Source organism: Myxocyprinus asiaticus, chromosome 38 (genome assembly GCF_019703515.2).
Source record: "Myxocyprinus asiaticus isolate MX2 ecotype Aquarium Trade chromosome 38, UBuf_Myxa_2, whole genome shotgun sequence".
NCBI lineage: Eukaryota > Metazoa > Chordata > Actinopteri > Cypriniformes > Catostomidae > Myxocyprinus > Myxocyprinus asiaticus.
In genome coordinates this window covers 7,282,767-7,297,760 of record NC_059381.1, presented here as the reverse complement: position 1 = coordinate 7,297,760, position 14,994 = coordinate 7,282,767, and the positions used below count along the sequence as shown (strand labels likewise).

General features: G+C 34.4%; 1 protein-coding gene across 9 annotated transcripts in view; it reads right to left on the bottom strand.

Moving 5' to 3' along the window:
* Positions 1-1,526: 1,526 nt before the first annotated feature.
* LOC127428642 (mitogen-activated protein kinase 10-like) overlaps positions 1,527-14,994 on the bottom strand; it is an 85,778-nt gene continuing 72,310 nt past the window's right edge. For 6 of the 9 annotated variants that reach the window (XM_051677125.1, XM_051677126.1, XM_051677121.1 and 3 more), the window contains one exon: positions 1,527-10,785. In XM_051677125.1, coding sequence (XP_051533085.1) covers positions 10,643-10,785 — 143 coding nt within the window. In that variant the 3' untranslated portion in view covers positions 1,527-10,642. Of the gene's footprint in view, positions 10,791-14,994 lie in introns of all 9 variants that reach the window. The other 3 variants (XM_051677127.1, XM_051677128.1, XM_051677129.1) reach the window with 3 other exon arrangements.

The following is a 14,994-nucleotide window of genomic DNA, read 5'->3' as shown; positions in this document are numbered from 1 at the left end:
GTAAGTGTGTTCCTGGCCTGGTTGTACAATGTTTTATCCCCACTTCTGTAAGCATCCTCTTTGGCATGAGGAAGCTGAGTTTTCAGGTAAACCATGGTTTATCGTTATTGAATGATAAAAATGTCCTAGTAGGGATGCACATATCCTCACAGAAACTGACATATGATGTCACAGTGTCTATGAGCTCGTCCAGGTCTGTGGCTGCAGCCTCAAAAACACTCCAATCAGTGCAGTCAAAGCAGGCTTGTAGTTCCAGCTCTGCTTCATTGGTCCATCGTTTTACAGCCCTTACTACAGGCTTAGCTGATTTTAGTTTCTGCTTGTAGGTCGGGAGAAGATGAACCAGACAGTGATCAGAGAGTCCTAAAGCTGCACGTGGGACAGAGCGATATGCATCCTTTACAGTGGTGTAGCAGTGGTCCAATATATTTATTTCTCTGGTGGAGCATGTGATGTGTTGTTTGTATTCTGGCAGTTCACGGGTGAGTTTAGCTTTATTAAAATCTCCCAGAATAATGATAAGAGAGTCCGGGTGTTGTTGCTCCTTGTTTGTGATGTGATCAGCTAGCTGTTGCATGCATGTCTAATAAAACTTATATTATAAATTATAATTATATTAATAATAAGAAAAAGCATATAGATACAGTATATATATATATATATATATATATATATATATATATATATATATATATATATAGATATATAGATAGATAGATAGATAGATAGATATAGATAGATAAATAGATAGATAGATACAGTATATGTATATATATAAAACAATACAATTCATAAAATTATAAAACAATATGACTATTATTATATTTCAACATGAAACATTTCTATGTTTAGGTGATTTATAAGCTTAAAGGGATAGTTCACCCAAAAATAAAAATGCTCTCATCATTTACTCACCCTCATCCCATCCCAGATGTGTATGGCTTTCTTTCTTTTGCTGAACACAAACGAAGATATTTTGAAGAATATCTCAGCTCTGTGGGTTCATACAATGCAAATGAATAGTGGCCAGAACTTGAGAGGTCCAAAAAGCATATAAAGGCAGCATAAAAGTAATCCATACAACTCCAGTGGTTTAATCTGTCTTCTGAAGCGATATGATAGGTGTGGGTGAGAAACAAATCAATATTTAAGTCCTTTTTTTTTTAATATTCCTCCACTTTCACTTTAATTTCCACATTCTTCTTCTTTTGTTGTTGGTGATTCACATTCTTTGTGCATATCGCCATCTATTGGGCATCTTCATTAGTGTTCAGCAGAAGAAAGAAAGTCATGCACATCTGGGATGGCATGAGGGTGAGTAAATGATGAGAGAATTTTCATTTTTGGGTGAACTATCCCTTTAAAAACATTGGTCACATCAGTCATGTCTTGACCCCTTCAAATCTAGGTTAAGAGATATAAGTCATTAATTCATGCAAGGCATTTTACTTGTTAATAAGCTCATTTATTCATAACAATCTTCCTCCACTGGAGTATTTGCTGATTTAAGAAAAGATTTCACTTGATTTCAAGGTCAAAGGAGTTGTTTATTTTCAGTCACATACAGATATTTATATTACATACACAGTACCTTTAAAATGTCGGATGCTAATCCATAGTGCTGTTTTAAATCTAATTTATTTATTTATTATTTTTTCTTCCATCAATCTCATCTCATCTTGCATGTTTAGAATAATTTGATTTGAACAACAGCCTGGAGCAAAAGGTTGACAATGGCATTAGATTTCAAAAAGAACTGCATAAAGAACCACAGTCTCCATTTTGTTCTCTCAACAGAATGGCTCATTGGCAGCACAGAAAGAGATAGATGGAGAAAGAGAAAGAGAAAGAGAAAGAGAGAGGTTTAAAAATACCATCTAAATATAATCATAAAGACTCTGTTGATTGAATTGAACATCACCGTGAGACTCGTCACAACTTTAGCACACGGTGTGAATTCATGATTACAAAAACAATCCATTATTCATCCATACTTAAAGAGTTGTTATTGTGATATTTGACATTGAATAACAAAAGAAAGAAAGAAGACCTAAAAATAAAATAGGAGGCAATGGATAATGTTGTCTGTATTGCTCTGTGTATTTGATTAAAATGATTCATAGTTTCATCAACTGTATATTTTGTGCAGTTTGTTTAGATAAACATTAAATAAACCATAGATTATTATTTTGAACAGAATTATGACAGATGTATATGTTTTCCAAATGACTAATTATTGAATTGTTTTGTCTGGTGAACATGCATTTATCTGATGAAGATTTCCAAATTGGACTCAGATGAATAATAAACAGATTAAATGGTAACATTACCCCAAAAAAAAAGAAAAAAAAAAAAAGAGGGGAATATGTTACAAATCTGATCTCTTCGAGTGACTATTTCTCATAAGGCCTCTATCTTGACCAATCAGTTCGAATTTGAATTATGACATCATAATATCACATTGTTAAGATACATCAAGTGTTTTCCATTCTTTAATTTCCTGCTCACAAACTGCACCCCCACTGTTACATGACAAAGTCAACCTCTACAATACATCACTTACAGAACGCCAGCCATGTGGCTAATTCTTTACTTTTACCTCAATGCCAAAGACATGACATCCCATGGATGCTGGTTTCTTTAAGCAGCTTTATAACAGTGTGAAAAGTCCATGTTGAACATTCAGTGTTGACGCCAACATTAACCAAGGCTGTCAAATCAGAAGCCATTCTGAGAAATGAAACCCAAAAGTTAAAGCATTTTTAACCTGGTCATCAGACTATTTGAATCACCATGGGAGAAGTGCATACTCTTGCTCTACAATTCTTTCCAAACTTTATACATGAGTAAACCTTACAGTTTGAGTATTTAATCAAGTTACTGTTTTGGACATTTCAGAACAATTGGTTAAATGGTGCAAAATTTTGAAATGGAAGTTTGAGACAATGAAATTTCAAAATTAACCCTTTGCACATCCCAACAGTTATCGTTACACAGGTCATTTTGTTGAAAAATAACACATTTTTGTCTGTCTATTCTAAAGTGAAATTTAATCAACAAATTTGATACACAATGCAACGGTTTACAATGAATTTTGAATTCTAACAATTAAAATACAAAAGTTACTGTATGTACGTGCACATGTACGTGTCTACCCTGTTGTAAAATCGTCAGCAGCCATATTTAAATTGTTTGCCAGAGATTAGAGACCTCCCAGAACCCCTTTCTGTCCTCGAAAGATGACATGTATTATTTTGTACTGTATGAGATAACATTTTGTAAGAATGATAATTTGATGCAGATTGTTATGGTGAAAATTTGGCAAAATAAATTGATTATAGGCCAGGGCTATATTCGTACTGTATGGTACAGTTCATGCATAAAAAGTTCTCTGAGGATATAAATGGTTTTCTGATTGTGCTCAAGAGAGCAATACATTTTTATTTTATTTTTTGTTTTATTAAAAGTTGCATGTTAACATTAGATAATGGAGTATAAACTCATGAACAACAAACAGCTGTATTTTCATAACATTGATATAATAAATAATGTTAATAAATGCTGTAAAAAAATAAAAATAAAAAAAAATGCTTACTGTTAGTTCATGATACCTTATATATTAACTAACGAAAATAAACTTATTGTAAAATGTTACCCCTGAAAAAAATCAAGCAACTTTCTCAATGTACCTAAGCAAAATTTGGTGAACATTAACATGCACTGTTGTTACTAAAAGTATAAATAATAATTGAAATCATAAACAAATAGCATCCCTTTCACTGTTATACATACCTTTCACAAATACATAAGCACTTAATTATTGCAAAAAAAAAAAAAATTAAAATATAAAAATAAAAATAAAAATCAATTAAACATTTGTGTTGTTTTTCAAATCGAAATATAAAACGGTAAACTTTACAATAATTTTGTATTGGTTAACATTAGTTAGCATAAATTAACAATGCATCTATTAACTTACAGCATTTATTAATCTTGGTTAATGTTAATTTCAACATATAATATATATATATATATTTTTTTTTAATTGAAAGTTGCATATGTTAGCATTAGTAAATGGATTATGAACTAACATAAACTAACAATAAACAATTGTATTTTCATAAAATATCATTAACCAAGATTAATAACTGCTGTAAAATGTCTTGATTCTTTTACTTTATTATACTTTATGTATTAACTAATGTAAAGTGTTACCGGATTTTCTGCAAGTGGAAATTAACATTCAATGTTGTTCCTAAAAATCATAAAGAATATTTTTAATAATTATAAATAAATATACATCAGTTAGTTCCAGTCCTCAAATTTGATTAGACGAGAGACGTTCCATGAGTACTGATGGTCTCACTCCATTAGAACTCCGACGCTTCACTGTGTGTATCACTCCGCTTGTGTTCATGCCATTCTAAACTAAAGTGTAAGAGCAGTGTAGATGTGTTAAGAGCTACTGTATATGTCTCTTTACATTTAATTTTGTGACATTGCATATTTTAGCCAGCAGGTGGCAGCAAAAGACCATTTTTGTGTATAATATGAGCCAGTTGGTGACGTGAAGTGAGTCAGCGTCACTCAGTGTTTATATTCAACAACACTCCGTGATCACTTGTATAACTACTACACTACTAAAGCTAGGAAATAGCTTTAAACAGCTTCAGCATTATGGCTTATCACAGCTGAGAGACACAACAGACTGATTAATTACACAAACTCAAGGCGCTTACCTCTTACCGGAGTTTCCACATTGGAGAGAAAATAATGTTCAAAATTGCGGAGGACATTGCGGTTTCTATAGTGAAAGACTCTTGTGCACCGGCTACCGCGAAATAAGGAGGAATACCCCTGCTTGAACGGCTATTTTTCCACTGAGAAAATAGGATGAATTTGACCAAAATTACATTATCTTCAGAAAGCTGACTATCTCAGAAAGCTGAGCATCTCTGCTCAACAGGTAATCGCACAAGCTCCATCTCTCTCTCTCTCTCTCTCACACACACACACACACACACACACACACACACACACACACACACACATATGGTGGTGCAGCTATCATTATGAGGACTCTCCATAGACATAATGATTTTTATATTGTACAAACTATAGATTCTATCCCCTACCCCTACCCCTAAACCTAACCCTCATAAAAAACTTTGTGCATTTTTACATTTTCAATAAAACATTGTTTAGTATGTTTTTTAAGCGATTTAAATTATGGGGACACTAGAAATGTCCTCATAAACCACATTTATAGCATAATACCCTTGTAATTACCAGTTTGTAACTTAAAAAAAAGTCCTGGTAAACCACTTAAACCTGCCCACACACACACACACACACACACACACACACACACACCCTTGTTTCTCCAATAACTTGTTAGAAACAGCCCAAGCCGTGATACTAGTTCTAAAGTGACATTATTGAATTACTAATGAAGGCTTGGACGCATCATTTGGTTTGAACCAGCAATGGCAGATTCTGATCCATCTCGTAAGAAAGTAGTTCCATGCACAAATGTGTTTTTGATGACCGTACTCGGTTTTTCCTAATTTTTAAAAATGTGCTTGTTCATTGAACTGTTGTGTATAAGCAATATCACACTCGCAATCGTTCTATATGGCCCTAAATCAGCACAGCTGTGATTACCTACGGCACTCGGCATGCGGCCTCGTGCCTACGGCCGAATCACAGCAGTGCTGATGTAGGGCCATATCGCACTCTTGCTCGTGTGATAATGCTTAAATAGCATACCTTTTACTGTTACTTAGTGAGAATGAGTTAGAAAATGAGAGTTTGGCAATACAATTTTAAATTATTAAAGCTTTTGTTACATGAACAAAAAAAAAAAAATTTTGTTTCATCCCTTTATTTCAAATGCTTAGTACACGGATCAATTTGGACAAATACAGGTACAAAACAAAACCGTACAACTTAAATGTTATATATGTTCAATTTACTGTGTACTTCATAACGTTCATTTAATGAAGCTAATTTTTACCTATTACTAAAAACAGCATGTGTGTTTGAAAGTTAAAACTACATTACTTGTCTTTTTAAAAATGAAACGATTAAATGTGAAGGGGGTTACATTGATGAAATACACAGTAGGCCCAAACAGTTTTTGGATGTGTAAGCCACACTTAATAAAAAATGTACGTCATTACATAAAACAAAATATCAAGTGACATTTATTCAAAAAAATATAGCATAAGTGCACTGTTTAAGTAAAACATTTCAACATAAATACATTTGTTTGGTTTTAAGTGACCAAACTTGAGAAGAACTGACTTCCCAGTGCAAAAATGGCTCAGAAAAGTGAAGTTAGTTCTGAGAAAAAGTCTAGTGTCATTTATTGATAATTGGTAACCTAATGCAATTAAATTCATACATTTTAAGTGTGGCTTAAGTGTCCAAATATTTTCCGGGGCCACTGTAGTTTTCTGGGGTCTTATAACATATGTCCGTGTAGAAATACTTGTCTTGGTGCAGGTCCTCTTTTAACATACAGTGATTTAATATGAGACCTGGATCCAAGATCAAGATCTCTACACTAGGAAATTACACAAACAGGGTTTCTTGGTGACTGTGGGGTTGGGTAAACAGACCTGGCACATCCGATGCCACCATCAGTGACCTCTCTATGTAGCTGTTATATTTACTGTATTTGTGTTTCATTGGAGGAAACTGCATTAATTCAAGGCACTTCCCAAATTAAGGTTCCGACAATAAATAGGTTTAATAAATAAAGTCCTTCTGTGAAATTATTATAATATTCTGTGTTTAGGTAGTAAGCAAGTCGATTCCCTTCAGACAACACAAATATGAATATCGAGATGAGATTAGTGGATGCAATCAAAGAACAAAATGTGAGAAAAAGTTAAGATGAGGTACATGCTTTCAACTTGTGTTCATCTTAGACACATAGCAGGGCTCAACAATAAGGATTTTTTTCTGCTGGTCCGGTCCGTTCAGTAGTTCAGATTTTTACTTGTATACACAAATATACAAAATAATTATTTTTATGTCAGAAACACTGAATTTTTCAGTGTATTCAGTTTATTTATCATGATATATTATGTTATTGCATGATGAACTGACAATTAACAATTGTAATAAATGAACATTAACCAAGATTTATAAATGCTGTAAAAAATATTCAATACGGGTTCAATACAAGCTCAACTGACAGCATTTGTGGCATAATGTTGATTACCACAAAAAACAAAACTCATTCTCTTAAAAAAAAAAAAAAAAAAAAAGTACAAATCGAAGTTACGGTTAACACTTACAATGGAAGTGAATGGGGCCAATTTTTGGAGGATTTAAAAGGTAGAAAATTGAAGCATATAATAAAAAAAATCACTTACATTAATTCTTCTGTTAAAACTTGTGTATTAATTGAGCTGTAAAGTTGTTTAAAGGTGCACTCAGTAATCTTTTAAATTTTTCATCTTGGACTTACACTGACACCTAGTGGTGTGGATCCAGCATCTTTCAAATGCAATAGTTTTCAGTTACCAATGGCATTATAGAAATTCACTATAAATGAAGTTACTGTTTACAAACAAGCGCTCTACTCCACCCCTTCCGGTTTCTTTTTGTAGCCCAGAAAAGAACTACTGTCTATAGGCGCTTCGCTTAAATTGCGTTGAAATTGCCCAAAAAGTGCTGTATGTGGGGTTGAAACATCCCATTTCCACAGATTATTGGAGATTAGGGCTTCTTTAAATTTCCACCATATCGTTGCATCAGGAAAAACTTTACGGAAATTATGATATTTCATGGGTCACGTCATTGTTATCGTGTCTGCTCTATTAGACACAATTGACCCGCAGCAGCTGTTGGTGGATATCAACTTTTTTTTTTTTTACTAAGAAATTGCGCAAACTCCGATCACAAATGGCTGTTTTTAATTACCAAAGTGCTGTTGCTGTGAAAAATATAAGGTAAAATATGATCTAACGACGATCTTACATGATCAAGACCACCATATATACGATATAACAGGAGGAACAGGCCCGTATCCACCACCGCAGCGCATGGACTATTGTTTGTGACAGGATAAGTGAATAAAAATAATGTCATACTGCTAAAATGATGTTTTTGCATTAATTTTGAATGCAGTAAATACTGTTGTTCAATCTAAAACGGCTGTTATTAAGTTTTGATATAGAATATGATCATTATTTATTGTATGTGGGTTAATAATTTAGGCAGATAAGACACATATTGTATGTTTGATGGTAGTTTTTATTTCTAAGTACCCAAATTCTTAGGCTTTAGAAGTGTGTTAAACATGTGAGGATGTGTATTCATCAATCTGTTACATGTCCGACATAATCATACAGGCTCATTGAGCCAAGTTTAAACTTGTTTTGCCGATATTTCAGAAAATAACCCACATCATTTTTTCACTGTAAACCATAGATATTCCTTTATAAACATTAACAGATGTTATTACATTCTATAAAGTTTAAAAGATTATTAAAACTGCAGCGCTGCCTATTTCAACCATTAAAATCTGCTGCTCGAAAGAACCCGGAAGCACGGTTTTCTGCAGTGTGACGTCAGAGTAATGTCACCTATTCACAGTCAGCCATAATTAACTTAATTAATGAGTAAAGGGTCCAATAACAGGGCAATTAGTAGTATTCGGCTGGTCATGTGATTCTAACATGGCAGCTCCCATGAGGAGACCCTCTCCATGTAGAATAAAACAGCTTTTATAAGGTAACTGATATGACTGGAGTCTTCATTTTAATGTGAGTGCTCATGTTTTTACGCATAAGCTTCAAAATTACAATTCATTTCTTTAGGAGTAAAACTTTTTAAATGAGGAAATAATTACTGAGTGCACCTTTAAATCATCATTTTTATGGTTGTTAGGGTTTTAATGCCTATGTTACATTGTCATGGCATCGAAATAGTAAAATTGGATATAACTTTATGCAAAAAAAAAGAAGGTTAGTAAGCAATTTTATCACACTAAAATCATGTTAACACGTATATTGTTGGCGTCTTGTGTCTATACTTTTGAAACAGTGGTATTTTAACGTTTACAGATTGGCCCCATTCACTTCCATTGAAGTGCATGACTGTAAAAAGGAGGGACATGTCGAAATTACTTTTTGTAGTAACCAACATTATGCCTCAAATGCTGTCGATTGAGCTTAACTTGTATTGAACCTGGAATATTCCTTTAACAAATACAAGCTTATTGTAAAATGTTACCCGTTTTTGTTGCCAAAAAAAAAAAAAAAAACACACTTTTGCTGGAAAATGATGGCATATGGTTCAAAATATTACTGATTTGTTTATATGTTTTGAAAACTATCACAAGTCATTCTCACAATTTCTTTAAATCTATGTTAGCAAGCTATTTAACATAATCTTGGTTACACATTTAAATCAGCACAACAGGTAAAAATGTTCAATACATCACATAAATCCAAATGTTTTCCGTTTGCAAGGCATAAAAACACATGTACATGATCATCGAAGGTAGAATGTACTGACTATGTGGCAACTAAGATGAAACTCTCTCAAACTTGCCATGGACCTTCAGTTCATCCTTATTGTTGAGCCTAGCACACCTTGGAGATGTGACACCCCCTAACCAAACATCTGTCTGACACGAGAAACCTTTCCGTGGTGAAGTTGTAGCATGCAAGGCTGTTGCCTGTTAAGTGGGCCATACATTGGGTGAGTTTCACCAACACAAAGACAGGGCTGTTGAAAGTGATGCCCAATTTAGTATACAGAGCGACAGTGCTTGTACCCCCCATTGGCTTCCTGTAAAACACACTCCAACGACCATTAGAAATGCCCAAACTCACCCTTTGGCTTCCCAGAGCTCCTAACATGTTATACAAACAAGGTTCTCTATATTTGTATATGTTATAATTAGCTTAATTACATTTGTATTTTTTCTCTGACCATGCAAGACTACAGGCAAAGGGAACAAAGGTGATAGCTGTGATGTGGCAAGGTGCGCGAGTACTCCCTCTACTGGCCGTCAGTCCCACTCTCATGCTGTACAGAATTACATATTTACAAAAGATAGGGGGCGCCATTGTACACATTTTGACCCTAACTGGATTTGCACACAGACACACAAGCCAGTCAGAAACCGTTCAGGAGTTTCAGAACAAGCAAAAAAAAATTACATTAGGGGAAAAGACAAGGGTGATCGATATTGTACAGTGCTCATTAAAATAAAAATCCACCCTGCCACATCGACTGAAGCACAGAAAATCGCAAGGTTTTAAATATTAGCCAGTCAATGTACACTTTACAGAGATGCCCGATTAAGTCCATAAATATTTTTTTTCAATTTTCATTTTCTTTTCTTTTTTTTTCTTTTTGGATGCCATATGAGGGGGATTCAAAGCAAAGCAACTAGTGAAGATTCGTAAATATACATATTCAGACGTTTTTGTTGAATGAAAATGCATACATTTTTATACATATTTTACGCATGTAGTAACTTTTTTCCCACATTTCCCCCTACCCCCCGTAATTATATTCTCGTACATTTTGGAGAGGTTGTGAATTTACACTCGGTCGGATTTGCAGGGGCCGTTCACCTTCTGAAGAACATGGGGTTGCGCAGGCAGGCGGTTAGTCACCTGCAGCACCCCAGCGGTCCAGCGGAGGTCTCCAAGCTGCTGTCGGTGTCGGATGCCAGGGTCTGATCGGTGGACATGGAGGAAATGTCGTTTACGGAGGAGGAGGGAGGGAGGCTCTCGCTGCTGTTCACGGCTGCACCTGCGCTAAGGGAAGTAACAGAAAAAACGGTTACAACGAAAAAGAGAACCGCTCATAAACATAACAGCCACAGTGCCCTCTAGCAGGGCTAATAGCTACTACAAACACAGGATCATTGAATGTCTTAAAGACGACCGAAAGGTACAATACCGACAAAATGTGTACAAATATCCCACAGGGATGAAAGAGGGGTCTTTAAGGATGGAGTCCATGGACTAAGTTTCGTTCTGAGGTGATATTGTAGGATGCTGAGCCATTGATTATAAGTCAACAGCTTTTATATAATTCAAGAAAGAGCTGAAAACACATCTCTTCCGTGAGCACTTAACCAGTCCACAATAATGCCACTTACTATTTAATTATTAATTTTTTTTTAATCAAATTAATTACATGATGTGCTGATTAATTCATTAAATTACTCACATATTAATATTTACTGCGAAAGGCCCAAAAATACATTTAATTTTGAAAAAAATCATTCAAATTATTATAAATAAATATTATAAATATTATAATTCAGACAATACATATATTGTGGTAACAGACAAGAAAAGCGTCAAACATCAAAATATTGTTAGTTTTAATTCCATATCATTGAACACAACCTTATTATTAGCCTACCTCCCTCTGCTCAATTTTTAATTGGTGGTCTACTCCTGTATGTACTCGTGTCAGACAACATTTTTGGTGTGTCTGTCTTTGGTTGGGTCCTGTCTCATTAGTTTTCAGCACCTCTAGTCTTAAGTGCTGTGTTTTTAGGATAATGTCAAAATAAAATAAATTCTCCTCCCTGCCAAGTAGGTGGCGATATGCAAAAAAAAAAAAAAAAAAAAAAAGAATGTGAAAGTGAAATTGGAGATTTATAGTAAAAACGGACTTAAAAAATGATCTGTTTCTCACCCACACCTATCATATTATTTCTGGAGATATGGATTTAGACACTGGAGTCATATGGATTACTTTTATGCTTCCTTTATATGCTTTTTGGACCTTCAAAGGTCTGGCCACCATTTACTTGCATTGTATGGACCTGCAGCACTGAAATATTTTTCTAAAAATATTCGTTTGTGTTCAGCAGAAGAAATAAAGTCATACATATCTGGGATGGCATGAAAGTGAGTGAATAATGAGAGAACTGTAATTTTGGGGTGAACTATTCCTTTAAAACAGCTTACTGACTGATTATTCATTTGACAATAAGTAATTAAATACAGATTTACAACAGTATTGTAGTAAATTAAAAAATAATAAAAAAAGAAAAGAAAAAAGTATATTATATATATATATATATATATATATATACAGTTGCATTTACTATCCTATAAATCAACAACCCACACAACCTAGATTCCCTACCAGTGTGTTTCAGAAGCAATTCTGCCCAATTCAATAACCAGCAAGGCAACTGCTTGTGATAAAATGTAAACACAAATACACTCATTAAACAGCTTTCTACAATAGTTTTAATTGCTAATTTGCTTGAGTGATGGGCTAAATCTGTCATTTTTATAGGGAACTTTTATACCCATTAAGTGTTGTGAACGTGATATATAATAATGTTCTACTACATTGTCCACGTCCTCCCTTTTAGATGAACATTTTAAAAATGACATACTATTTTCTGGTTGCCTGCATAGTGGAGCTGGAGCTAATACAAGACAACATGATAAATGACAAAACTGAAGCTACCCTTTAAAATGGTGGGGAAGAAGGTGTGGGAGGGTGACATTGGCTCAGCAAAGGGTTTTTATCCCTGTCAGCTTTACATTATGTTCACTGTCTGTTTCAGCCCCTCTCTCACTTTCATCTCACAATCTGTTGAATTCAGATTGTCCACAAACATGAGAGAAGCTACCATTGCCACTTACAGGGTTCCCATGGTCATGTAAATATCAGGGAATTTTAAAATGATTTCCAGGCCTAGAAAAGTCATGGGAATTCATAAAATCATGAAAAGTCATGGACATTTCTGTAGTGAATAATGTAAATTTTTCCAGTTTAAATAAGTCATCAGCTAAATTTTGCTATTGTGTAGAGTGAAACTAGATCACAAGACATAATAATGTCCGATTTGTGAGCAAAGTTTTCTTTTAAGTCAATGAACAGGTCAAAACTCAAAACAATTCACAAATCTGTCTGATTGATTCATTGGCGAATCAATCTGAAAAAAAAAATATATATATATTTTTTAAAATCTGTGTTCAGTGGTCATGTTGGCCCAGCTGAACCTGTTTAGCTTTTCAAGTTGTTCTACTCGCATAATATGTAGGCTAATGATCATTTCCTCTGCTCCGTTTCTACCACTATTGGGTTAAACTACTCACTGCTTGAATTAGCTCCCATCACAGAACATGTTCTCATACTTTATATGTCGCATACATCTGCTTTTAATGTCTGTTCAAGTGGAAAAATAGACTTTCAGCTACATCTCTCTATTCTCACTAAACTGAGCACCACAAAGAACATCTCCAACGTCCCAGAATCATTAATCTCTCGTTTATGTCGTTACTGCAGGGTAGAGCTTCTTAAAGGGACGCATCTCTGATTCAGTGCGAGACCCTTAATAAAACAGGAAGGGATTGAGAATTTATAGGCAGCATTGATTTTCACCCCAGTACAGTTGTGCAGGTTTAACTAAACAAACTGAATCACTGTTTAGTATGGAACGCCACATCAAAAACAGGCCACTGCAGGTGCAAGACGTCTATAAACCAGAGTCTTTAAGAAATCACATCCACCGATAGATTTTAAGTTTGTTTACAGGCATGTGATCAATGTTTGTTGAGAATAGCTTGATGTCCTTTCACTGAACGTTTGCTCTCTGATGCTGCCTAAGTAGTAGTCAACCAATATGGATTTTATTTAAAACAATTTGAATGGCCAGTCTACATAAATCTATACTGGAGGGTGGCCAATGGCCAATATAATTCCTATATATTATAAATAATTCTATAAACTATACAAGTATAAAAACTCTAATTATTAATAATTTAATGATGGGAAATTAAACGTAGCCTACATAAAATTGCTGAAGTAAAAATTATTTTACTCAATATTTACACAATTTTCACTACAAATATTAGTAAACAGAAAATGTGTTATTAGAATGTTTATTAAAATGTTTACAATTATGTTGTCATTAGAATTAGGCACTGTGACCTCTGTTAATCAGCCAATGGATTTTATTTATAGCCGATGCAGATTACCTCAAAATGGCAAAATTTCGGCAGATTTATCGAACTGGCCAATATACTCTATATGGGTCTATCACTATTTCTAACACCTGTAAAAACCATACCACAAATATAATTTTGTAAATAATAAAATGTCAATAAAAACACATCTCTTAGTCAAATTCTTAGTAATGTTAAAGACACATGTGTTATTTTTCACACACTAATGCACAGACACAGTCACTGTGAGATCAAGACACATACAACTCAACACACTAACCCAGATGGTGACACACACACACACACACACACACAAACACTGCTGCGAAATACGGAGCTGCATTGCGACTGCTGTCTTCAGCACAAGCACTTAACTACAAAGGGGGGAGGCCGACTGACTGAGAGAGAGAGAGAGAGAGAGAGAGAAAGACGGGTGTAAAGTGAGAGAGATAGATAGAATGAGGCTAGGAAAAGATGGGCAAAACATGCTAAATAAATACCAAAATGCCAGTAATACCAAAAAAATAAAAAATGAGCATCCCAAAATCAATGCATGATTGTTGATGTGTTTAGATGTTAGTAGAAGGGTGATATTGCAGGATACAGAAATAACTGCAGTTTGTGCCACTGTCTGTCTGTCACCTGCCCTCAGTGCTGCAAGATTTCATTCTGCAGACACGCATATACCGCACTAATACAAACATACACACACACACAAACTTGTTTTTATGTAACTGTGGAGCCTCTCAATAGACTTCCATGCATTTTATTGATTATATACAGATCTAACGATAATTTCGATCTTTCTTTGCTAACTGAAATAGCAAAGTTTGGAATACAAAAGTTTAATGATCAAATCCTAAAAAGTTTTAAGCTTGGCTGAGGTTAAGGATTATTGTGAATTGTCTGACATAATAATACGGATGAGAACTTACAGGCCATGGACTCCAGCCTTAATTATGAACTATGCATACACAGTCACAATATACAGTCATAAATATACTATATAATAGATAAAAATGATATGTGTTGCACT